This window comes from Ixodes scapularis, unplaced genomic scaffold, assembly GCF_016920785.2.
Source record: "Ixodes scapularis isolate PalLabHiFi unplaced genomic scaffold, ASM1692078v2 PGA_scaffold2__306_contigs__length_199485367, whole genome shotgun sequence".
In the NCBI taxonomy this organism is placed as follows: Eukaryota; Metazoa; Arthropoda; class Arachnida; order Ixodida; family Ixodidae; genus Ixodes; species Ixodes scapularis.
Window position 1 is genome coordinate 166,411,838 of NW_024609857.1, and position 24,181 is coordinate 166,436,018.

Genomic DNA, 24,181 nt, shown 5'->3' on the forward strand with positions numbered 1-24,181 from the left:
CAACCTTGTGACAATATAAAAATTCTTCTCGTGCTCTTAACACGGTGACATTGGCGCAGACTCGAAGTATGGCTGGCAGGACACTTGCAGATGATGTACACATCTCGAGAAGCAAGGACTGTCCAAGAAATTGTAGGGCCGAGAACCCCGACTATTTCAGAGATCTTGCACGGCAGATCAGCTGTTCAAGATATTCCAGATCTCACGAAAGATGTCTCCCAGTTCGTGAGAAAGCAGTCGTCACCTAAGCTTATCCATCTTTAGCCAAGCTATATTGAATCTTGGGGTAGACTAAACCAGAACGTGCAACTCGAAGACGAAAGAGACTACAGAAGTTGCCAATGAACTAACAATACTTTTAACTGGCTAAGAACCGGGCACACATAGAGAATGCAACATAGATGAGGAAAGGTCACCTGTATCTTCGAGCGTGGGAGTGAAAATTAATTTAAATTAACTAAGAATCTTTCACCAGCAATTACAGGGTTGGTAGGTTTCCTGCAATTAGTCTTTATTAAACACCTCAGCTGGCATCTCGTCTAGTGACTTGTTGCAGGATGAGCCTGAGCGTTGTCCTTGCAGGTGTTCACGAAGTGCACGCTGCAGATCCTCGCTGACGTTGGCGGAATCAAAACTGAACCGCCCCCACTGAAAAATAAATCAATAATATAAGATCTCTGGTGTGATCAGCAGAAAATCGACACGAAATAATAGAAACTGTTATTGTCCCTAGCAAGTAAAAACATAATCAGGCTTTCTTTTTATTTTAAAAAGGAAAGGGGGGGGGGGGGGGCTGGCTGGTTGAGGCTGTTTGGAAGTGCATTCCTTGTGTGTGTTGTTTGGGAGGGGGGGGGGGGGGATGCATGTGTATATTATAGCGTCGTACATGATGGCTATAAACAGCTAAAAAAAAAACGAACAGCGATTAAGAAACACACACGGCAGAAGAAAGCTGCAATTGCAACCCCCAAAAGCCCCTCCCCTAGCTAGAAGTGTGCTGACAAAGTCAGAACGGCAGGCAGGGCGTCTCTTGTGAACGGCCGAGCTCCAGCACGTCTTCGTTGCCCTTCGTTGCGATGTGGCTGCACGTGAACGCTCGACGGTCGCGAGATAGAAACCCTGTCAACGGTTCGAAGCTAATACTGGAGGAACTGAAGCTTCTCCCTGCCGTTCTCACCCTGCCAGTGATTGTAGTTGAAATATTCGTGCCAAAGGGATCCAACATCGCGACCGAAGCCCCGTCAAACACCTCGAGGGAAGCGACAGACGTGCACGAAAATCAGATAGTCCGTCACGCAGGCACTGCCAACTGACTTTTCCGCGTTCGGTAGTGATTCTGTTTCTATTCTGACACCAATTCTATTTAGTTTTTCCCGCGTATTTAGCAAAACTGATCTTCCAACGAACGAGAAACTTACTTTTGTCGGAGCACCGACGTAGTCCAGGCTTGGCGCCGTTCGAGTCTCGCACGGCTTTTCAGGGCAGCGGTAGAATTTTAAGGATCGACTACAACAACATCGGAGATTGTTGCTGCGATCAACAGCGAAATATTCGTGCTAGCGGGGCTTTTATATCGTCTCTATCGCAATGAGTGTCATATCCGACCGCCTACGACGGAGAAGCGAGGCGAAAAACAACGAGCCACTCGGACTCGGGCGTCCCGCCAGGGGCTGGAATGGCGCTGTAGTCGGCGGCGAAACTTGAGCGCTTCGGTCCTATGGCGGCCGGGTGCCATAAAATAGCCGTGGATCTAGTACACTGTACCGTGGGAGACAATTCGTGCTTGATTCAAGTTGTTCGACGACGCAGATTCTTGAAACCCGGCGTGAACGGTAGCCTCATCTTTGAGGGCCCGGAGAAAGTTCTACAAAAGCGCAGCACCGGGGGAAAGCAGCGCAGCTCGCATCGAAAGCAGACTCCGTAACGGCGTCTGCTTTCGATGCTTCCTTCGATGCGTCTTTCGATGCGAGCTGTGCTGCTTTTCCCCCTGTGCTGCGATTTCGTGAAACTTTCACCGGGTCTTCAAAGATCGCGCTACCGCTCACGCTGGGTTTTAAAAACATGTTTCGTCAAACAATTTCAATCAGGCACAAAATATCATCCACCCTATTTTGACGACAGCCTGCCACCACACCTGCCAGAACGCTGTCTGCCATGGATGGATTACAGTGGCTGCAGGAGCTGTACCTTGGCTAGAGGTAATATAACTCTACCTAAAGATGGCCGCCAGTGACCGCGTTCGCAGAGCGGGCAAACGCGATCCAGCAATTGTCATTGAGATCAGTGGCGCCGTATATGCTCGTTCGTTGGCGGCGTTCGTTGCGCCATCTCTTGTCTCCCGTGCGAAACGGCGCCATGTTGTTTGAAGACCGGTGGCGTCGCTGCGTTTCCATAGGAGCTAAGCCTTTTTCTTTCTTTACTTTTGCCTCAAGTAAGTTCGCTCCTTGCAAATTTTACAAAAAAAAAAAAAGCACCATCTGTGGGCAACGCTGCACAAAGTCGTAGCGCGATAGGTTACGAAACCGAATTTTCTGGTCGATTTAAAGAGCCTGCCGTCTCCTTGAATTACCCGGTACATACCTGCCATAGGAAGCGAGCAAGCCGACCGTGTCGCGGCGGTCGCCTATTGTTCGCCGCGACCTAGCGGTAGCCGCCGCAGGAGCATCGGGGAGCAATGGCGATAAAGAGCACGGCGGGCAGTGTCCCCGTCGTGATTACGAAGGAATTTAAGGCAGTTACGAATTCGGAAATTTCCTTCGGTAGCCGGTGCCGTCGGCGCAGAATCATTGGAAAGTAATAGCAACGAACACCACAGAGGACAGTGGGCGATTACGAATCCGGAAAGCTTCTTCGGTAGCCGGTGCAGGATCATCGGGGGGAAGCAATGGCGATGAGCAGCACAGCGGACAGTGTCCCCGGGGTGATTACGACGGGGTTTAAGGCGGTTACGTATCTAGAAAGCTTCTTCCGTGGCACCAATATGAAGAAGGGAAAACTCCTTCGTGAATCTGGCCGCGTGTACGACGTGAAGGAGGTCCGTTTCGACGGACAAGTGGATGTCACGGAGCGCCGTACTCCGCTAACGAAATTAAGCGCGCCCGCAAAAAATGTAGTTGGCGTTGAGTGGACTGTGGTAATTCTGTACGTTTATTTCTGAATCAGCTTGACAATAACTGGGAGATTTTTTTCGCGCCGTTACGCGATTCCCACTGTAGGCTGATGGAAACACACAAAGGTAGGCTTAGGTGGGCGACCGCATTCCGCTTCTCGATTCCGGTGAAGTGTTTGCTGCATACTTTAGAGTTTGCCGTCGGTGTCGATGCTGTTCCATCGTCGCTAGAATAGAAAAAAAGTTAATTGTATTATTTGTCAGCAGCTTAAACAAAGCGCGAACTGGAAGGTAAGAAACGCCACTAGCCTGCATGGACGCACAAGTCGCACCCAGATCGCGCAGTACTCCGCCTCGTACGGCTTCGAAGGGACGATGTAGTACTTCGTGCCGTGCGCTATCTTCGACGTACTGTTGCAGCCGACCACGCAGCAATTGTTGCGGCTTTCTTGGTGCGGAATAGCCATCTCAGAATTTACAGCGCTAACCCACTACAACGCACAACCAACGCAGCGACTGGCAGAAGCTCCCCGATGCAATGGACCCGTTTGCCGCTAGGGGCGCCCTGGTCGGGGCTTGAATTAGATGCGCACGGTTCCTATAGAACAGAGGTTTGGGCCTGAAATATAGCGAAGTTTAGCATCGTTCAGTGGCAAAGGAAAAATGCTGTAACTAAAGCAATTACACTTTCACAATACTAATAAAGGTACATACTACCCGGTACAACCAAAATAACAAAAGTTATTCATGTTATTTTCCGGCGACGTTACAAAATTCACGCACGTTTTCCCATAGGAATACACAGGAAGACTGGAAAAGTAGACTGCATGCTGTCTGCTTCAATTTGCAACTGGAAGTCCCGTAGACACTAGCGCCAGATGAGCCTCTAGCGTTTATTGTAATAACTCTATGCTGCATACAACACGGCGCCGTTTCGCACGGGAGACAAGAGATGGCGCAACGAACGCCGCCAACGAACGAGCATACAGCGCCGAGGGCAGGCCTTTTTAGCTGACGATCTTTGCGACTCAAAAGCTGCGCGCGTTCCGCAGGCGGCGACAGTCGCAGAAACAAAAAGACAGGCGCGGTAACAGCAAGGAAGTGCAGTTCCTTGTCTGCTAAGGTGCGTTTATACTCCAACGTCGGCGAACCTAACGTTCGCCGGCGCAAAACGATGTCCGTCGTCCACTTCGCCACGCTGCGTCACGCTGCGGAAGGAATTGTCAACACCTTTCCAAAAAAACGCTCCTAGGCCGCCGCCATGTTGCTGATGCTGATGCGGCTGGTGCGACTCTCGCGCCCTCTATCAGCTAGAAATTTTCTGCCACTCTCTGGGACTGTGAAGACGCACTCAGCGCGGTTCTCTACCTGCGTTTTTGCGGTTTTGCATTCGACGTTTTCTCGCTCCTCTTGAAAGTTTCCACTTAATTTTTTTATGCGTGCTGCGTACCGTTTCTGTGTTATCTTCCATTGTGAGAAATAAGGCTGGTAAGTGCCTGCCATTCAAGCTTTTCTGCTCGACATTCACGGGAAACGAAGGAGTTGAAGGACGTCGAACGACCCTCGACGCGATTTTGCGAACATTGTTCTCCCCCCTCCCAGAGATAATCCGCGTAGAATCCTCAGTCATCTCCAAAAATAGTTGTCCGGGTTGGGGTGAAAAACGGGTCAGTCGCGTTTGTTTCTTTACCTTGGTGCGGTTGTGAAAAAAGGAAGCTCTCCCCGAAACGTGCCCCAAAACGAATTCATCTCGGATTCCGTCCGATCGTCAAGATGTGACTGTCGTCAACTGTGACTGTGTTATTTGAGATCTTTCTCAAATAAATTCGTTTCGGATAACGCTGCATCGTGTGGTACGTACGATATATTGTTCGAATGTTAACACTTCCTCAATTGTATGTCCGTGTCCTGTCCATCGTTAAACACGTTATTTGTGAGCGTGAAAAATGCATGCCTTTCGGTCCTCTTCTGTTGCAATTTATTTTTGACAGCAAACCGCTTTGTCGTTTCACATGCGGCGAATCCCTCGGCGCCGTCAAAACTTATCGTAAGAAAAAAAAAAATAACTAGAACTATTCATTCCAGTCGCATTCGTTCTGTCGCGCGCTTACCCAAGAAAAATAGTTTACAGGGCTTTTTTTTTTTCTTTTTTCTAATTGTGGCACAATGCTTTCTCAATGTCCTCGGGAAAATACACGTACCATGAAACACAAAATATAGCAGGAAAAAACGAGAATTTAGCTGCCAGCAGCGTTTGAAACTGCGCCTATGCAGGCTACGCTTATTGAAATCACTGTCCACTCGGTTAGGGTTAGGAGGGACGCCGGTGAGAGTCTAGCCTCAGACTCAGTGACTGGGCTCGAAGTCGGTTTGTTGCCCCTGGGGTCGAGTGTTTTTTGGAAAGGTGTATAGACCATTCCATTTAGCGCTCCCTGGCCGGCACCATTTTGTTCGACCGCAGCGCCCTCTCCACACATTCGGGAAGTTCAGCGGGTTCGGCGGGGTAAAACGAGAGAGAGGGCACGCCGCCGACTCCGCTAGCAGACGACAAACCGGGAGGTTGCCGTTCTCCATCTTTGGGCTGTATCGGCGGGCTCTACCGAACACCGAACTCTCGCTCGTGGCTGCCGTTGTGAAGTGGTTCGCGTTCTTATACCCCTGTCAGACGGGCACCTCGAATGTCATTTACGCTAAAGGCCTTTAGGATTTTCAAATGACATTTAAGTCGTGTCGTGTTCAGACGGGAAACTCAAATGTCATTTGGGTGATGTCTATCACGATAGCGGTCTGTTGTTAACCTAAAAATGTAGCGTTTGTATTATTGTTAACCCGGCAAACTAGTGTTTATTTTATTGTTTACTAAGTAAATAAAATGTAATAAACTCTCAGAACATAGAATGCAAACACGGAGATGAAACGAAGTAGACGTTTTGACGGAGACAAGGTATTCTGTGGCAACTATGACACGACGTCAGCAATCCCAATTAATCCGTAGCCGTATCCGTTCCGCCGCTTGGTTCGTCTGCTTTCGGAACTCCGCGCATCTTGCTCGCCGTTGTTCCTCGCGCACTTTCGTTCTTCGCCGGATTCGTATACCCCGTTTACGTTTACGTCTGCGATCGATCAAGCGAAGACCGTGACGCTGTAGCGATGGAGCCTGCTGACGACAGTGATCGTAGTGCGATGGATCCGGAGCGTCGGATTGCTTTTCTGGCGTGTTTGTACGCACAACAACAGAATGCCTTGACGCTGCTGAGGGCCGACATACGATCTGCCAGTGCAGAAAGCGTCCGCCTTCAAGAAAGGCTCCTTTCCAACGACCTGATGTTCGCTGCCGTTGAAGCGTCAAGTATCATCCCACGAAGCATCCAAGCGTTCAGGAGGAACGAACGCTGGTTTGAGGACACTCTACCGCACTTGCCGGAGCACTTCTTCAAGCAGTCCTTCCGCGTCAAGCCGGTTACGTTTAGGTACCTGGTAGACGTGTGTCGGCCTCACATGGAGCGCGAAGTTACCAACATGCGTTCCACCATTCCGGTGGAAAAGAGAGTTGGTGCCGCGCTGTACAAGTTGTGCTCGAGCGCAGAAGACCGCACCATCGCCAACTTGTTCGGCCTGGGACGGTCCACCGTCAACGAGAACTACAGGGAGTTCTGTAGGGTAGTTGTCTCCGTCCTCGAGCAGGACTGGCTCAAGATGGTGAGCGCCGCCGAGCTTCCGGACCACATCCGGGAGTTCCAAGCTGCTCTGGAGTTTCCACAGGGCATAGGGGCGCTGGATGGCTGCCACTTCCCCATCTCACCACCGAAGGTCAACGCGAGCGACTACCACAACTACAAGGGCTGGTAGGTAACCTTTACTTCAAGGATAATGTGTATGATCATCTATGGACTGCTAGAACCAATACCATATACGTTGAACTTCCTGGCCCTTTAAGAAGTCGGGCATCTGTTTTCAAACCGATATTGCAACAAAAAAAGGGAAAAAAAACAATTTCTCTAATAAATATTGACTGTGAATTCCTCTCAGTAAGCAAATTCAATGAAGCTGGCCAAACTGAATGATGCAAACTCGTTGCTGCCTGCTAGCAAGTGTTCTAAAATGAGTCTGATGCATCGAAACAAAGAGGGGCACGCCAAGCAAAGAGCAACGAAGAGAACGCATAGAAAATTTGCGATGATGAGGCAGCCAACTCGTGCCGTTTTTGGTCGAGGGGAAACAAACCCGTGTGGGCACATTTGGGGGGAAAACAAATGCACGAGGTGCGGAAAACAAATGCACAAGGTGCGCAAAAAGCAGACAAACTTGCACGGCAAATGGTTTCAAAGGTTTCGATTTGAATAAAATGTACCTGGACCAAACATTTTTCCCTATAAATTTTAATATGGTGATATATCATATAAGCCACACGTGTTTGATGACATGGAGGTTATGAAATAGCTATTCTTGAATATGAGGTGCCAGCAACTGATAGCCAGCTTTTTACACTTAATGTGATGTTTAGAAGCTATGTACACCTCTGTTCTGCGGAGTTTTAACGAATTGTGCTGTGCTGTCTACTTCCCTTTTGAATCTCCAGTTTTGAGGACTGTATGGCTACAGCATTCAACACCCATGGAACTGATATATGCCTTGTAATGTTTGTATCCAGGTATAGCATCATCCTGCTGGCCCTCGTAGACCACCGTTACCGGTTCCGGTATGTGAACGTCGGGACACCAGGGCGGTGCCACGACGCACATGTGTACCGGAGGTCGGCTTTGGCGGCTGTTCTACAAGAACCAACGCTGCAGATGCCCATGGTCACCGTCAACGGGACCACCGTGCCGCCCCTGATCCTGTGTGACCAGGCATTCCCTTTGACGTCCAACATGCTCAAGCCGTACCCTCGCAAGGACGTTAAGAAGGACTCTCCACAGGAAGGCTTCAACCGACATCTGTCATCTGCTCGCCGAGTCGTGGAGAACGCCTTCGGAAGGGTCAAGGCCCGATTCCGCTTCATCATGAAGAGGATGGAGTGCGAGGTGGACAATGCCCGGCTTGTTGTGCGAGCCTGCTGCATTTTAAACAATGTGTGCGAGCATTTCAATGACGGTGTCGAGCCCCAGTGGCTCAGCGACGTGGCGACGGAGGATAGGATCTATCTGCAACCGGTGTGCACCACAGATGCTGAGGCAGACAATGGGCAGAGCGCCAGGGACGCTATTGCGGGCTATCTACACCAACGCTCGAGGCAAATGGTCTAGGACTCTAGATGAAGAGCTCAAGTGGCTGCTCCTGTTTGCAGCACAGACCTTGACATCTACGAGGGCCCTTTCCAGTGCGTGAAGAACAAAAGGCCCTTTTTAGGGCCAAACAAATCTGGCTTTGGAGCATAAGACGTGCTGCCAACTCCCGTGTCCCAAGTGAAGTCTCATGTTTCAGTCCATATGCTTCGCCTTCTGTATGCTTTCATGTGGCTTTTATAACACAATTTTAAGAAATTTTAAGGCATTGACTGCCCAAATATAAGTTCAAGCACCTCTCATAGCTACTATGTGCAATGAAACAAAGCTTATAAAACAAAAGATCATCTGAAAGGGTCACTGCTGGAGTACAAGAAATACCATACCAGCACCTGTTTGGGGGATTCCTTCAACTGTTGCTTTCCACGAGAGTTGCAAGGAAAAAAAGTATGGGTGTGCACATAGTAGAATTTCAGCTTGAATGAAATCGAATATTCCCAAATAGTTGGCAAAAAGTCCAATGTATAATCAAATATCGAATACCAAGAATTCTATTTGGGGGCTCCACATGCCAAACCAATCAATGGCATCTGGTACAACTTAAGGAAAAACTGGGGATTAGTGTGGGTCACCTAGGGACCTTGAGGTACAACCGAAATCTTGGTTACACAGCGCCCTCTCCGCAATAAGCCTCCGTCAGATTGCAGACACCACGGACAGGATTATATCCCGCCAACTGGGGATACGTAGGCAAACATTCTGCTCGGGAGCCACCGAGCTACTCTTGAATGTAGCATAAATGCACACCGGGACAGCTTACATTGCAGTTTATGAGGCATTTTTATTCATGAAAGCCATCAATGAAGTCGCGAGCTCTTGCTGCACCTTGATGGCGGTTTCTTGCAGGACTATTTCCCGCTCGCGTAGGGCGAACTCTCTTGCCCTCGATGCCTCAAAACTCTGCCTGAGCAGCCTCTGCTCATCAATCACCGTTTTAATATATGCGGTGCTTGGAGCTTGCGGCCTCTTCCTTTTCTGTGGCCTGGGCGGCACGTTACTCGTGCCATTGACGCTGCTGGGCCCCGGCCTGCTGACACTTGTAGTGGCGGGGGTGCTGGTGACTTGGCTTTCCTCGCCACGCAGCTCCTCTCCCGGTTCCTCGACGGGCTCCTCGAAGTAGTCTACTTCGACCACGCCTCCCTCTTGCATGTCGGAGAGCAACTGAGAGGAGTACCACACAAGTAGTTTTCTTGTTAAGCTACAAGAGACTGCAGCAAGCTGTTAGGTGCCACCCAAAGCCATTATACAATTGGTACTCAAATGTAACGGAGCTCCAACCCTGTGTATGAATGCTTTGTAGTTGAGAATCATAATGCTAGGTATTGCTACCATAGTTATGTGTCAAGAGTATAGCCATAGTCTGGCAGAACCTTGAATTTTTAAAGCAGCCACAATGCTCCACTTCAGCTGAAGCTCTTGCATCAAGCTTTACCGCACTGCACCGTCACACGCATGCAAAGTTTCATCGCTTTGCAACGGCTTGTCGAAAAAGCAGCCAAAGCAGAGGAGCACCTCGATTAGCTCGGTGAACTCTGCTCGGTGGGCAATTTTCAAAATAATTTCATGCATTTGCCACTGGCTGCCACTTGTACATTGAAATGATTTGTTATTAAAAAATGCGGAAACTTTTTTGAGAGAAACCACAAAACCCACCTCCACTACTGCTGGTGTAGCATGGTTAGAAGCTAGGCTTTCATCCACGAGGGTCGTGTCGTTCAGCGGTAGGGACCCCAACAGTCGGTTGAGGTCCCAGAAGAAGGGCCACTTCATGGCACCGGAACCCGTGGTGGTCCCTTCCCTCAGGTGTTTTCTGAAAAATGGAATCGCAGTAAATGGCAACTTTATGGCAAAGCTATTGATGTATGTATAATGGGATTTTTTAACTGGGATATTTAAATCATGATATAAATCATGATCTAAACCACGATTTAAGTAATCTTAATTTTTATTTTCCGTACTGACTCGTACTACTCTCAGGGTGCATGAAACTTTACAATTATCTTACCGGTACGTGTTGGTCAAATTTTCTATCTTGGTGTGGACCTGGCCCTTCGTCCTCACGATGCCGCTACGAAGCAGCTCCTCCGCAATCTCTTCGTACACGCCTCCGTTACGCTTGGCGCGTCGAAGGTCCTCCATTCTGCCCTCCCAGAGCCGGATCAACGTCCAGGTCTCCTGGGAAGTCCACACTACGCGCGGTTCCCTCTTCTTCGCGGCCGAAGGTCCCGCTGGTCCCGCTCCGTTCGACATGGTGTCACTTCGCGCGCGTTCTTAAAACGACTTAAAACAATAAAATATATATGTACAACAAAAATATTATTTATATACAACACAAGAATAAAAGACTATAAAACGATGATAAAATATAAACAAAAGAAATAGAAGATGAGACAGATAAATGGCAAAAGGAATGGGAAAGCTAAACAACCGAGGTAAGCGAGCGAGCAGACGAGCGAGCAGACAACGGCTGGTACTGGGCAACTGAGACCGCGAGTATATTAAACGAATATATCGCAAAAGGTGTGCGAGATATACAGGTTATAAGCATTTTTTTCTAAAAATAATTGCTACAAGCACTGTTTTCAATTGTATTTATATTATTTATAATGTTTTATTTCAATTCGCGGAACTTGCGCTGACCGCTGTTGACGAGACTACACATTTACGAGCCGTAAATGAGTTTGGGCGAACTCAGTTGAGCTCGAATGTCATTTAAGTCGAATGTCATTTAAGTTCCCGTGTGACACTGCCTAAATGACATTTACGCTGAATGTCATTTGGGGTAAATGTCATTTGAAGTGCCCGTCTGACAGGGGTATTAGGATAGTTGTGGCTACTCCAAAATCAGCCTATAGCTCTCTGTTGTTCTATTTTGCTAAATGATAAACTAGCATATCTTTTTTCCGTTACTTAAATAGCAGTTGAGTCAGCCGGCAGTACTACCCTCAACTACTGCGTGTATTGCGGCAGGAGAGCACGTTTTTATTTATTATTTCAGACTTCCACTCATGGTCGCTAAAGGCCTACACCAGTACGAACTTTTGTATAGTAAAAAAGGTACAGCAACCGGATTTTCTTTTCGCCAAAGAGACCGGCCAATCTGACACAGTTTTCCTTATTTTTGTTTTTTATTTGCACGCAGGTAACAGTGCAATTGGACCCTGCGAGTCTTTTTATCTAGCATAGTATTACACGATAACTGGAATACCAAAATCTGCGCATCTCCGCTTGGAAGTTCCAAAATGACGCGATTTTAAACAGAGTTTGCACGCCAGCCGGACGCTAGCTACAGCCCATTCGGCGGAGTGGACGGCTTGCGGGGGAGAGGGGGAATGCATTTTTTTTTCTCTTTTACCCTCTCTGCTATGACCCTAATGGAACGGTCTCTGGCCGCCGCCATTCTGCGAATCGAGCGACCCCTATCAGCCAGAATTTTCTGGCACCCGCCTGAGCTGTGGAAACCTGGTCAGCGTGGCTCCCCACCTGCATTTTGCATTCGGAGTTCGGCGGCATTTCTTGGAAGTTTTTATTTTATTCGCCTGTTTAGGATGCTTACCCTTTGTATGTTATCTTCCGCTGTGAGAACCAGGGAATACCAGGGCTCGTAGCCCGCTCGGCCTTCGCAGGAAACGAACGAAGAGAGCGAACGTCAAGCAGCCCGCGACGCAGGCAGTTCGACGTGCTTGGAGGATTATTGGGTGGCGATGCCACGTGGTTATCGCCACCCATCGCCACCGTGGCATCGCCAAGATGACAGTCGTTAACACCTTCGTGTTCATTGCACAGGTACTGCTGCTTCTGCCGCCGCACTGGGCCGGTGACGCCGTCAAAAGCTGTCCGGCGGCGATTCATCGAGCTGAGCGCATCATCACGGCTGATAACAAGAAAGCAGCGACTCATACAGACCGAAATTTTCTTCGGTGGACCTTCAACAAAAACCTGGAATTCTCAAGATTCACATCGCCATCGACATCGGCTACCTCAGCGCCAGCGCTGCCAAGTATGAAAGACCACCCCCGATCTGCACTCCACTGTGGGCACGGTGGCATCGCCAAGATGACAGTCGTTAACACCTTCGTGTTCATTGCACAGGTAGGAAAACGCTATCCTTTCTGTTACCGTAGCAACAACCTTTGTCTTTTTTTGCTGCCGTGCCCACGGACCTGTTTTGCCTTGTAGTGTAAAATGCGTGCACGATTTGCTGATTTGCTCATGCTGTGCGGAGATATAGAGACAAATCCCGGTCCTGACAGGGCAGCGATGATGGAAATGTTAACTAATATCTCGGTCGACATTAAGGAAATTAAGCTGAGCCAGGCTGCGACAACATCGAGACTAGAGAAAATAGAATCGCGCCTCGAAGGCCTTGAAGAACTCAGGTCCGTTGTGAACAAAAACTGCGACAAGACCAACCGCCTCGAAGCCACCATCACATCACTCTCGAACAAAATTGATGATTTAGAGAACCGTAGCAGAAGAAACAATCTAATTATTTTTGGTCTTTCTGAACTACCTGACGAAGAGAGTAGCACCCTCGAGAATAGAGTAACTAAAGAGATTCTTGGTGGAAAACTAAATGTAAAGATTAATGGAATCGATCGTATACATCGCCTTGGGAGGCCAGCTCATGGCAAAACCCGTCCAGTAATATTTCGACTCGTAAACTTTAAAGATAAATTGAATATTTTACGCAACTGCAATAAATTGAAAAATGAACGACTCTCGATTAGTGAAGACTACTCAAAGCGAATTCAGGGCATTAGAAAAAAATTACTTGATAGCTCGAAATCAAATAAACTTGCTGGTGATAAGGTCACGCTTACCTATGACAAAATTAAGATAAATGGCACAGTATACATTTGGAATGAGGCCATAAACGATAAGGTTCCCATATCTGAGGAAACCCGGAATCCCAGTACGTGACCAAGCCCTACTCAAGTCAACCGTGTATATGAATTTCGATTACTAAACCTAAACGCGCGAAGCATCGTAAATAAAACTGATAAACTTGAAGCTGCTGTTTTGAATACCCAACCTGATATTATAGCAATGACAGAAACTTGGCTATCAGACAGCATTCTTGACTGTGAAATCACGCCCCCAAACTATACGATTTTGCGCAAGGATAGAGGTTCTCGCGGTGGTGGAGTAGCGATTCTTGTAAAAAATGGCATTGTATGTACCCCCTTACCCGATTGCCCAGAAATTGAGCGCCTGTGTTGTAAAATTGCTTATAAAAATACGTGCTGCTATATACTTGTTCTCTATAGACCTCCCACTTCCACTTCAGGGTTTTTCAAAAGTATGTATAGTTATATCAATTATAATATTAATGTCAGCAGTAAGATTATAATTGCAGGTGACTTCAATCTACCTTCCTTAGAATGGTCCTCTCTATCGAAATGTACAGAATCATCTCTCGGCGCAGATATCCTTACAGATCTATGTTTTCATTATAACCTCACCCAAATAGTTACTGAAAATACCCGTATTCAGGGAACGTCGCAATCAATGCTCGATCTCGTCTTTGTCACCTATCATTTCCTGAAAGATGAACACAGCGTAGAAGTTTTAAATGGTATATCTGATCATGAGATGGTTTTGTGCTGCTTCAAAACGAACACCCAACTTCTGGCAATCCCCAGACTTGTAAGGTTCTGCACTTTGACAGAGCAGATGAAGTTGGCGTGCTCGACTTCTTTGATACACACTTCGATAACTTTCTTCTACTGTCCAAGAGCGACCGTAACACTGTAGATATGCTTTGGAACGAATTCAAAACGGCAGTTAACACGTGTGTCTCATGTTTTATTCCACAACGAACTGAACGAATTAAGAAAAGCCCTTGGATAACGCGAGAAATCATCCATGTAAAGCGCAAAATAAATAGGCTTCGTAAGAAGGTAAAGAAAACCAGAACTCTTCTAAATAAGAACAAAATGGCATTACTCAACAGCGATCTTGGACAAAAAATCAAGTCGGCTAAATACAATTTTTCAATATCACTCTCCAATCGTTTATTCAATCTTCACCCGTCAAATTCTGGAACTATGTCAACCCAAAAACAAATCGAGTCTAGAAACGCTCTTCGGTGACAAAGCAAATCTTGCAAAAGCCTTCAATGATTATTTTCTTTCGGTCTTTACAACAGATAATGGTAATGCACCCTCATTCGCGTCCAATTCTCCAGTCTTGGCTGTAAATGATGTTGTAATTACCGAACAGGGTATCTTATCTCTTCTACTCAACCTGAACACAAAAAAAAGTTCTGGGCCGGACGATATACCAAATGAGTTTCTAAAAAGATACGCCGAATGGGTAACAAAATATCTTGTTATAATATTTACACAATCACTTAACAAAGGGCAACTTCCTGAAGACTGGAAGTTAGCGAAAGTCATCCCCATTCATAAGTCTGGAAACAAAAACGAATTTGCGAACTACAGGCCCATCTCCCTTACCTCAACTTGCTGTAAATTGCTCGAACACATTGTTCTGAACCATGTCTCCACCCACATCGAGAATAATCAAATACTTACTCCATATCAGCACGGTTTCAGACGTCACCTTTCAACAGTGACGCAACTCGTTGAAAGCATTCACGATTTTTCCACTGTCATAAACAATAGAGGACAGGTTGACGCCATATTCATTGATCTGTCAAAAGCCTTCGACAAGGTATCTCACCCAAAGCTATTGTTTAAGCTAGAATCTATACTAGGAGCAGGAAAAATTCTCAGGTGGATTGAAGACTACCTTTCAGATCGCTACCAGTACGTAGCACTTAACGCGCACTCATCATTCAAAGTCAAAGTTTCATCGGGAGTCCCACAGGGATCAGTACTGGCACCTTTTTTGTTTCTAATATACATAAATGACCTGGTCAAAGATGTGAACGTAAAAATTCGCCTCTTTGCTGATGATTGCATACTTTACTCACAAATAAATAACCCAAATGACCAGATTAACCTAAATAATGCGCTTCAACACATCATAAATTGGTGCCGCGACTGGCAGATGGAAATAAATTCGAATAAAACTGTATTTATGACCATAACCAATAAAAGACAACACTACTCCTTTCCTTACCAGATAGGCAATAACCTCTTGGAACAAGTCGGTGAATACAAATACCTCGGCCTCAATATAAGTCAAAATTTACGTTGGGACTCACACATTCACTCCACAACTAATAAAGCTCTAAACAAACTGAGTTTCCTTAAACGAGTCTTAAAATTTGCATCTCCTGCCACTAAATTACTAGCCTACAAAACTTTAATACGTCCTATGCTCGAGTACGCCAACGTCGTCTGGTTTCCCCACACAGTCTCCGGCATCAATAAGAGAGAAAGAGTTCAGAGAATGGCCGCGAGGTTTATTTGCAATAAGTATAGTAGGCACGTCTCTCCCTCTGAACTTTGCAGGCAACTGGGTCTCTCCTCTTTAGAAAAAAGAGCAAAAACAGCTAGACTTAAATTTCTATACGAATTAGCCAACGATCATTTCAACCTACCAAAAGAAAATTATCTTATCCATACAAGCAAACGATTAACACGGTACAACCATGGCAAGCTTTACGAGGAAGACGTCGCTCATAATAACTGCTTTAAATTCTCTTTTTTTCCCCGAACCATTAACGAATGGAACCACCTGCCTCAAAACGTTGTTCATTCCTCTTCTATTGAAATCTTCCTCGATTACGTAGATGCCCACTTTTCATCATAAACTAATATTTTATGCTGTTTTTAAAAGTGCAGTGTATCTATTGTATTGAAGTTGTTTACTAATTTTTCATTCGCGACTTCTATATTTGCTTTGAATATTTACCTGCAAATTGTGTGTTGAATATTATTTTTCTGCTTGTAATATCTCAAACTGTACCACCCTACAACAACCCCGAATGGGGTTTGTAGTATTGGAAATAAATAAATAAAAAATTTCCGTCGAGATAATCTCCGAAAAGCCTTCTCGGTTATGTTCCGGGTCTTCGCAAAAACTAGCTGATAGGGTCGGGTCCGGGGTGTGGCGGCGGAATAAGCACGTTCGTTCATTTGCTTTGAAGCTGTGCAAAAAAGGAGCTCTCTTTTACATGTTCCCCAAAAACACGCCAGATTCTGTCCGATCGTCGTGAAGTGACTATCGTCGACACTGTATATTGGATATGCTGTGTTAATTGAGACCTTTCCCAAATCCTGTTCGGATAACGCGGCACCGTGGGGTACGTACAATATATGTTTTGTTCGATTGATGAGACTCATTGAATTCTATATTGGGGGGGGGGGGGGGGATATCCATGCAGTACGGATATCCTGTGTGGTCAAATATTTTGACCTTTATAGATTGACACGGCTGAGTGTACGGTGCCGTAAAACAATGAACATAAAATGAAACAAACATTCCAGTTGCATTTGTTTTGTCGCGCACGGACTCACCGAAACAGCTTTCATTTCTTTGTTTTGGTTCCCAAAAATAAAGCACTGCTTTCTTAAAGAACTGTATAAATTATGTTCACCACAGAACACAAGATAAAAAAAGAAAACGCAGCAATTCAGCCGCCACCAGCGTCCGCAATTGCGCCTACGCAGGCTGCCACAGCCTACTGACGAGAAACTCCACAGCTCAGCGCAGTCGGGCAACACTGACGTAGACTCTCAAAACCAGGGACACGCGCTGTAAATCACTTCGTTCGAGACTGCCGCTGGAAAGGTCTATAGTCCGGCGCAGTCTAGCGAGCCTCGGCGCGCTCGTCCTTGCTACGCATGCGCGTCGTCATGGCAACCAGGGCAATCGCGTTGCCATTTCCGGTTCCTCGGTTTGTCGCCGTTCGAAGCGAGCCCGCGAGCGCGCGAGCCCTTGTTCCTCTTGTTTGGATCTGCTGTCAACATGAACGTAGACGCTCAAACAAAGAAAAAAATAGCAGCTGTGCTCCTGTGGCGCCGAATACAGCGCCGGAGGAGGCGTACAATGTATGTGCGCGACATCTTCAACAAGCGAAAAGTGCTCGGCGAGTTCTACCACCTTGTACAAGAGCTCCGAGAATCCGACCCCGAGTACCACTTTCAATACTTCAGGTAAGGCGACAAGGCACTTCATGCTTATCGCAGAGAATAAACGAACGATTTCCAATTCATATCTCTTCCGGTTTTGTTTTGTAGGATGACCAAGTCTTCGTTTGATGATCTGCTCGGGCTCGTGTACGATCGGCTTGTCCACGCGCCCACACATCGTTCTCCGATCTCTCCCGCTGAGCGTCTGGCCATCACGCTCAGGTATGGAATTAATCTTGTTATTGGAACATTTCGAAGACGGCGTTTTAACAATCAGTATATTACGTATTGCGTGTGCAGGTCCGATGAAGTGCTGTTCAAAATGGTGTTTCAAAATATAACTTCAACACTAAAATCGCCGTAAAAAAAAATCAGTACCTCGACGTATTACGTCGAAACTTACATTGAATACGTCTTTTACTGGCCAGATTGACCCTTTAAAACGTTAAATCTCAACGCCAAGTAAAACCGACAGGTGTTTGCTAGCATGTCAGGTGCAGGCCTAACTAAGTAGGCATGCATCTATTTGTATAATCAAATGTGAAGAATAGAAAATATGTACCCCTTTCCGTGTGAAGTCCTTTCCGTCTAAAACCCTTTCCACCTGGAGAAAAAAAATAGGATGGACACACACTTCAGGCGGAATGGGGTACGCATTTTTATTCTTCAAATTTGATAATTTAAATAGATTCATGCATGCTTAGTTAGGCTTGAATTTTACATGCTAGCACGCAACTGTCGGTTTTCAACACGCAGCTATGAAAACGTCTGCTAAACATTTTCTTTAGACACTCGCAACCCCAAAATGTACAGCGGGCAGATTAGTATAGCGTCCAGTCTGGGTCCATGGCCAGTCATGGACACGTCACTGCTAAGATATAAGAGTTACAGTTACGGAAAAAAGTAACTCTGCTACAGTTACAGTTACCAAATTTAAAAAGTAACTTGTTACAGTTACAGTGACTTCGCTAAAGTAACGCGGTTACTTTGTCGTTATATTGCAAAAAATATTAAAAAAAAAAACATTCAAAAGGAATTTTCCTTTATATGCATTTCATTTAACATAGATTTTTCGTAAGGCATTGTGTTGTTAATGGTAGTGAATCAGATATTTTTTTTTTTTAGAAACTAAGATTTTTCTAGTAACCGATATTAACATGTTTGATACTTCTTAATTCAATTTTTAACATGAATTCAGTCATGGTGCGAGTTTATGCAATTGGTTAATTGTAATTTCAAATTTTTTGTTGAGGCGAAATGGGACGAAAGCAATAAGCATCGTGTATATGTCAAGTCAATAATAATATAAGTCATACCTTGCAATCAGCTTTGTAGATGTGCCACTCTAATCCACTCGTCAATCGAATCCTTTTCTCTGCGTGCGCACAATCTTTCATGAAACACGAAGCTTCTCTTAAACATTTGGAGAGCGATGTAGCGGCCACATTCAAACCCGCTGAACGCAGCAGCGGTGCAAAATAAGCACTGATCGAGGTACAAACGGCCACTGCGTGTGGAATTCAGAACGGTTGTTGCGATCTTTTCTCCGCCATTTCCTAACCAGATCGGACACGTTTGCGCCCCTTTAGCTTACCACCCTAACTAGAAGAGACCACCCGCAAAGCCCACGACTTGAATATCCACGAATCAAGTGATGACAAGTGCCTCTGGTCCCGGCTAAGGGTGGTCTTTCAATTTCAAGAAAACACACAAACTAGCAGAACGACACATTCGGACACAGACGGTTCGAGCAAATACTCTTTCTCATGTGACCGGACCCCAGAAGCAAAGCAATGGGGTACAACAAGTGGGCAACGGGAGGCGAGGCCGGTAATTAGGCTGCAAACGAAGGGGAGGGCCCAAAGTCGAGACCCTGCCAGAGTGCATCTGTGAGCTAGACGATTCAAATTATAGGGGAAGGACCCGTATGCATCGCGGCAAAAGACGAGGTTCAGAAAATCGGTTGTCCCGTAAGCCTGCGGGGGTTTGGGGCGACAATCACAAAAAACTCTTCCGCGAAAAGCATTTGCTTCCTCCGCCGGACGAAGAAATGCGAAACACTTTAGGGATACCGCGTTTTGTTCCATCTGCATGCGCTGTGGGCGATGCATTTTACACGGCGGCTACGGACACAAGCCTCCCCATCATCCCAGTTGGCGAAGCAGGGTCACCCCAACGTTTACTATCTTTTTCTTTTTATTTGTTTTTCTTTCGAGCTTCAGTCGGTTTCTGCAGCAGCTTTTGCTGTGCGCTTCCCATGTCAGGACTTTGGACTCTCTCATGAGTTGCGAGACGATTTTGCGGTCATGTTTGTAATATTTTTTGCAGATAAATCTGAGAAGTAACGTAACGACGTTACTCTTTACAGTTACTTTAGAAAAATAGTAATCCTGTTACAGTTACAAGTTACTGAAAAAAGTAACTAGTTACCGGTAACGTGTTACTAGTAACTACTTACTGCCCAAGACTCCATGGAGCTTGCAAAATAGTACCGGATCAACGACAGTGTTCATGGAATACTGGCGGCAACATAAAAACTCACATTTTAAACCACTCAGCTTGCAGTCGTCTCGGATGCCCACCCTGCAGATTCTCCTATAATAAACACATCCCTCTTGCAGCTCAATTTTCACAGTCTTGTTTGGGGTTCTCCAATCCTCTTATTTCCTAGGTCGCTTGAACAAAAATATTGAACCACCGGTATACATCGGTTTTAACCGATTTTGTATTTACGTCAGCGGCGGATGTTTTTTTAGTTGAAACTGGAAAGTCGACGCCGTCCCTATGGTTTGCCATGGTATCTTTATTTCTAAGGTTTCCAGCAAATGTAAATTGGTACCAAAGTGTGCCTTAATTCATTCTTGGCTTCTCTCGGTAATGAAGTCAAGGCATTTTATTCTTGAGAGAAAAAATGTGATGTTAATGAGATGCATTGATTTGTTCTTGATAGCAATGTGTCGGCCATTCATGACCATTATGGTTTCCTAAACTTTATTCTTGTCACATTTTCAGGTTCCTTGCATCACCTGGCACCCTGGGCTCTGTAGCGATAAGCTATCGTATGCAGAAGTCCACACTTTATGGCATACTTAAAGAGACGTTGCCTGCCATATGGGAATGCCTCTCGCCAGTGGTGCTAAAAGCACCTACACCGAAGCAGTGGGAAGCGATCCGGCAGGAATTTGAGCAAAAATGGAATTTTCCTAATGCAATTGGTTCCATTGACGGCAAACACTTCGCCACCAGATGCCCGCCCCATTCCGGTTCCTTGTTTAACAACTATAAGAAATTCTACAGCCTAATCCTACTGGCTGTAGTTGATGCCCGCTACCGGTTCACGCTGGTGGACATAGGTGCAGCTGGCCACCAGTCTGATGGTGGAGTGTTGAAGGAGTCGAACATTGGAAAAGCCCTAACTGCAAACACTCTCGGCATCCCAGCTGTTCAGCGGCCTGCACCACCCCTGTGCCTCTTGGGGGATGAGGCCTTCCCACTGAAGACTTATATTATGCGCCCTTTCCCTGGGAGAGGCTTAGACAGGAGAAAGAAGGTGAATAACTAGAGGCTTTCTCGGGGTAGGCGCACTGTAGAAAATGCCTTCGGGATTCTCGTCGCCCGGTGGCGTACGTTCCTGGCCCCCATGGAAGGCAAGCTAGAACATTGTGAAAATATGATCAAGGCAGGGGTTTGCCTCCAGAACTTTTTAATGCAAGACGACGCCTATTGCCCTTCCGGCTATGTAGACAGTGAGAGCAGGGGCGTCCGAGTGGACGGCGCGTGGCGAACCGAGGTGGCAGCCGTTGGAGCCAACCGTAGCCTGGGTGGCAACAGCAGCCCTACTGCTCTGGATATAAGGGAACAGCTGGCCGATTACTTTATCTCTCGCAATGGTTCCCTTCGATGGCAAGATAATGTTGTGTCTACAGAGTGATTTTGGTTCTCTGCAAAAGTTTTTGTTCATGTGCCTAGTTTGGCTTATATTTTTGTTTTCTCTAGATTTTCCATTTGTGCCTTGGATGTGTTGAAGTCGTAGTGCATTGCGCTCAATTAAGTGGTCAAAGGCACAGTTTCTGACCTATTTCGTGATTCAAAAATGTTATTAGAGCTATGTATTATGGGCTTCCTATAAATCTTAGGCATCAGAGGTTGAATGGGGGTATGCGTGTATATATAAAAAAAAACATTTTTTTTTGCGGGGCTTTTATTCTGTGTTGACTATCTTATTTTTTAAGGCCCAAAATATACAATGGGACCATGAACTTTTAGCACGATTAAGGATATGTTTAAAATGGTCTGCTCTATTTTGTGTTTCTTGGGGTTTTAATATTTTCTGCTTATCTCATTCTTTATTTCGTATTCCTATCCAACTTGTTCGACCTTGTATACTATTTGGGCCGTGTTCTGTTTGAGGACTCGTGCAATAAAGTACGTACATACTATGTTACTTTTCAAACCCACTTTTTCCACTTTGTGATAATGCCTTGGTGCTTATTACTGGGAAGGTATGGAATGGTGCATCCATATGGCACAACCTTAGATAGTACACACGAGAATGTAAAAATGCAGGTAAGCTTGTGTACGATACCCTATAATGAGCCAAACAAAGTATGCCCAGTGTGGAAAGGTCATCTACGGCATTCCATACACATGCAGACGTTTCTACATCAGGCAAACAGGCCTGCATCAATGAAGCAGAATAAGAGAATAAAAGCTAGTGGTAGGTGTCTTTCATTAAAATATTAAGTTGTCTATCGGTTGGTTTACTTTCTTCCATCTCTCTTTTTATATTTGGCTGGTAAACCCAGAAACGTTTACAAAAAAGTTGCGTGCAGATTGCAAGATGGGGGTTCAGTGATTTGGTTTACGATATTTCGAAGTAGCATAACTTCCAAAAATATACCTTTGCCGAGCATAGTTTTCTACTCACACCTTTGTGCAGGCACTTTTTTGCATTAACACGAAGATTACTCCAGACTGCTTTAAAAAGATTGTTTTCCTCCAACAATGCAGCTTTCTAAACTAATGGGGCAGAATCGTATGGAAAGAATGGTACTCAAAATATTTAGTCTATACACTAGGTCTCATCAATTCGCCTGAGCTGGTTTAAGTAGTTCACGCTGTGCAGGAACTGGCGCATACGATTAAATAAAATTTTGCAAGGCCGCTCCACTGATAGGTTCGAATAATTCCAGAGCTGCAGAAGTTCAGCACCAGTTTCGCAAAATTTTGCACCTTCTCCGGTCAATTCAGCGTCAAGGCAGTTGCAGATGACTTTCTTTGTCAACATGTATGCTCGAACAGACCTATTGACACACACCTCAAATGTCGTACCAGGGTGGTGGCGCTGGCTACGAAACGAAAACATGTGCAAGTGCTTTGCTCTTCGAAACATGCGCGCTTGTTCATAAACAATCAGTGTGTGTCTGTGTAGCAGGGTGTGTATATTATTAACAAGACATGATATATGCACTTTTAGAGGTACAATGGTCAGCAAGGCATTTTATTGAATCTCATCGTCGCACTCGTACTCGTACGCCATCTGCATGACAGCAGCTCTGAACCGGGCACTCTTTCTTTCGCCCCAGCGGTCCAGGGACTGTGCCACTGAATAAGCAAAAGCTTCGTTCTGCGTCATTTTGCAGCTAAGGTGCTTTAACAGCTCCTGCTCTATACTGTCTCCGTCTCCCTTACGCTTGGAGGGCATGGGCCTTGGCTCCACCGGGCACCTTGGAGGGTGGCTGGACGACCCTGCGGATGCGCTCGAGGTGTACCCCGTTGAGGTAGAAGGCATGTCGTGGCCAGCGGCACCAGGGCTGCCCTGGTACTCGACTTCATCACCCTGGAGGTTGCTGGGAGAGTCCTCCGGAGAAGAATCTACCATTGACCGCAAAATAGATTCCGCCGTAGTACCCACAGGCGGTGCCTGTACATTGCACGCTACAGTCCTGCAAGTTGGAATAACAGACACAGCATATATTTGATTTATGCCTTCAACAGGGCTTAATGGAACTTTTATTAAATAAAAGTGTGTGAAGTACCTTTGACGGGCACTGGGGCTAAGAAGGAACTGCCAACTATGATTCTGCACTGGGCTTGTAACATCACCGAGTGTAGGGCAGGACAGTATTATGACACAAATGCATTTACAATAGGGCAGTTTCATGAAACATTGTTTCACTTCCGGTTCGTGTTGGCGCCCTCTGCTGCAATGCTGATTTCCGCCATGGTACGCGCCTCTGCCATTTGAAAACTTATTATTGGCATAGTTTGTGGTTCTGGACACCCTAGAGATATGGCGAGTGGCTCCGTTGGCGACGTAACTCAAGAACTACAATCGCGGATGTATTTTGGTGCTGTAAATTCTCACTAATATGTTTGGCGTGGTATACAGTCACCACTGTCAATTAGTGTGCCGGCCTGTCCTAGCTCTGAGTAAAACTTCCATATTTGAAAATTGAGTACCAGTCGATGCTCCTTGATGAGATGCGGGAGGAGCTCACAGGTGAAAAAAGCTATGGCGTGCAAGTAAACAAGGTTCAACACGACACTGGAACAGGAAGCTACCCAGGACACATCTCTATATATGTTGTACGATGTTAGAAAAGAAAATATTCTTGAGCAAACAACAAAAAAAAAAGAAAAAAAGAAGCTCTTCCCGAAGTAAGAAAGAGGCAAGAAAAAGACGAGAAAAGTGGGAAGATAAGGCAAAGAAACACGGGCTTTGTTGCTCATGGGCGTGT

The 24,181-nt window shown here is 46.0% G+C and overlaps 3 protein-coding genes and 1 pseudogene across 3 annotated transcripts; 3 read left to right on the forward strand and 1 right to left on the reverse strand.

Annotated features, from left to right (window-relative positions):
• Positions 1–6,805: 6,805 nt before the first annotated feature.
• Positions 6,806–8,355, forward strand: LOC120839878. Its single transcript, XM_040210255.3, has 2 exons — positions 6,806–6,954; positions 7,761–8,355. Exons 1-2 carry the CDS (start codon positions 6,806–6,808, stop codon positions 8,353–8,355), a joined length of 744 nt encoding a protein of 247 aa, XP_040066189.3.
• Positions 8,356–9,162: 807 nt separating this feature from the next.
• On the reverse strand, positions 9,163–11,193 carry LOC115317095. The gene is made up of 3 exons (XM_029976627.4): positions 10,400–11,193; positions 10,048–10,204; positions 9,163–9,555 (listed from the first exon to the last, which is right to left on the reverse strand). The coding sequence occupies exons 1-3, from the start codon at positions 10,642–10,644 to the stop codon at positions 9,163–9,165; spliced, it is 795 nt and encodes a 264-aa protein (XP_029832487.2). The 5' UTR covers positions 10,645–11,193.
• Positions 11,194–12,132: 939 nt separating this feature from the next.
• Positions 12,133–13,597, forward strand: LOC115318757 (annotated as a pseudogene).
• Positions 13,598–17,119: 3,522 nt separating this feature from the next.
• LOC115332751 lies at positions 17,120–21,617 on the forward strand. Its single transcript, XM_029995194.4, has 3 exons — positions 17,120–17,465; positions 17,550–17,663; positions 20,454–21,617. Exons 1-3 carry the CDS (start codon positions 17,278–17,280, stop codon positions 21,001–21,003), a joined length of 852 nt encoding a protein of 283 aa, XP_029851054.3. The 5' UTR covers positions 17,120–17,277; the 3' UTR covers positions 21,004–21,617.
• The last annotated feature ends 2,564 nt before the right edge of the window (positions 21,618–24,181 follow it).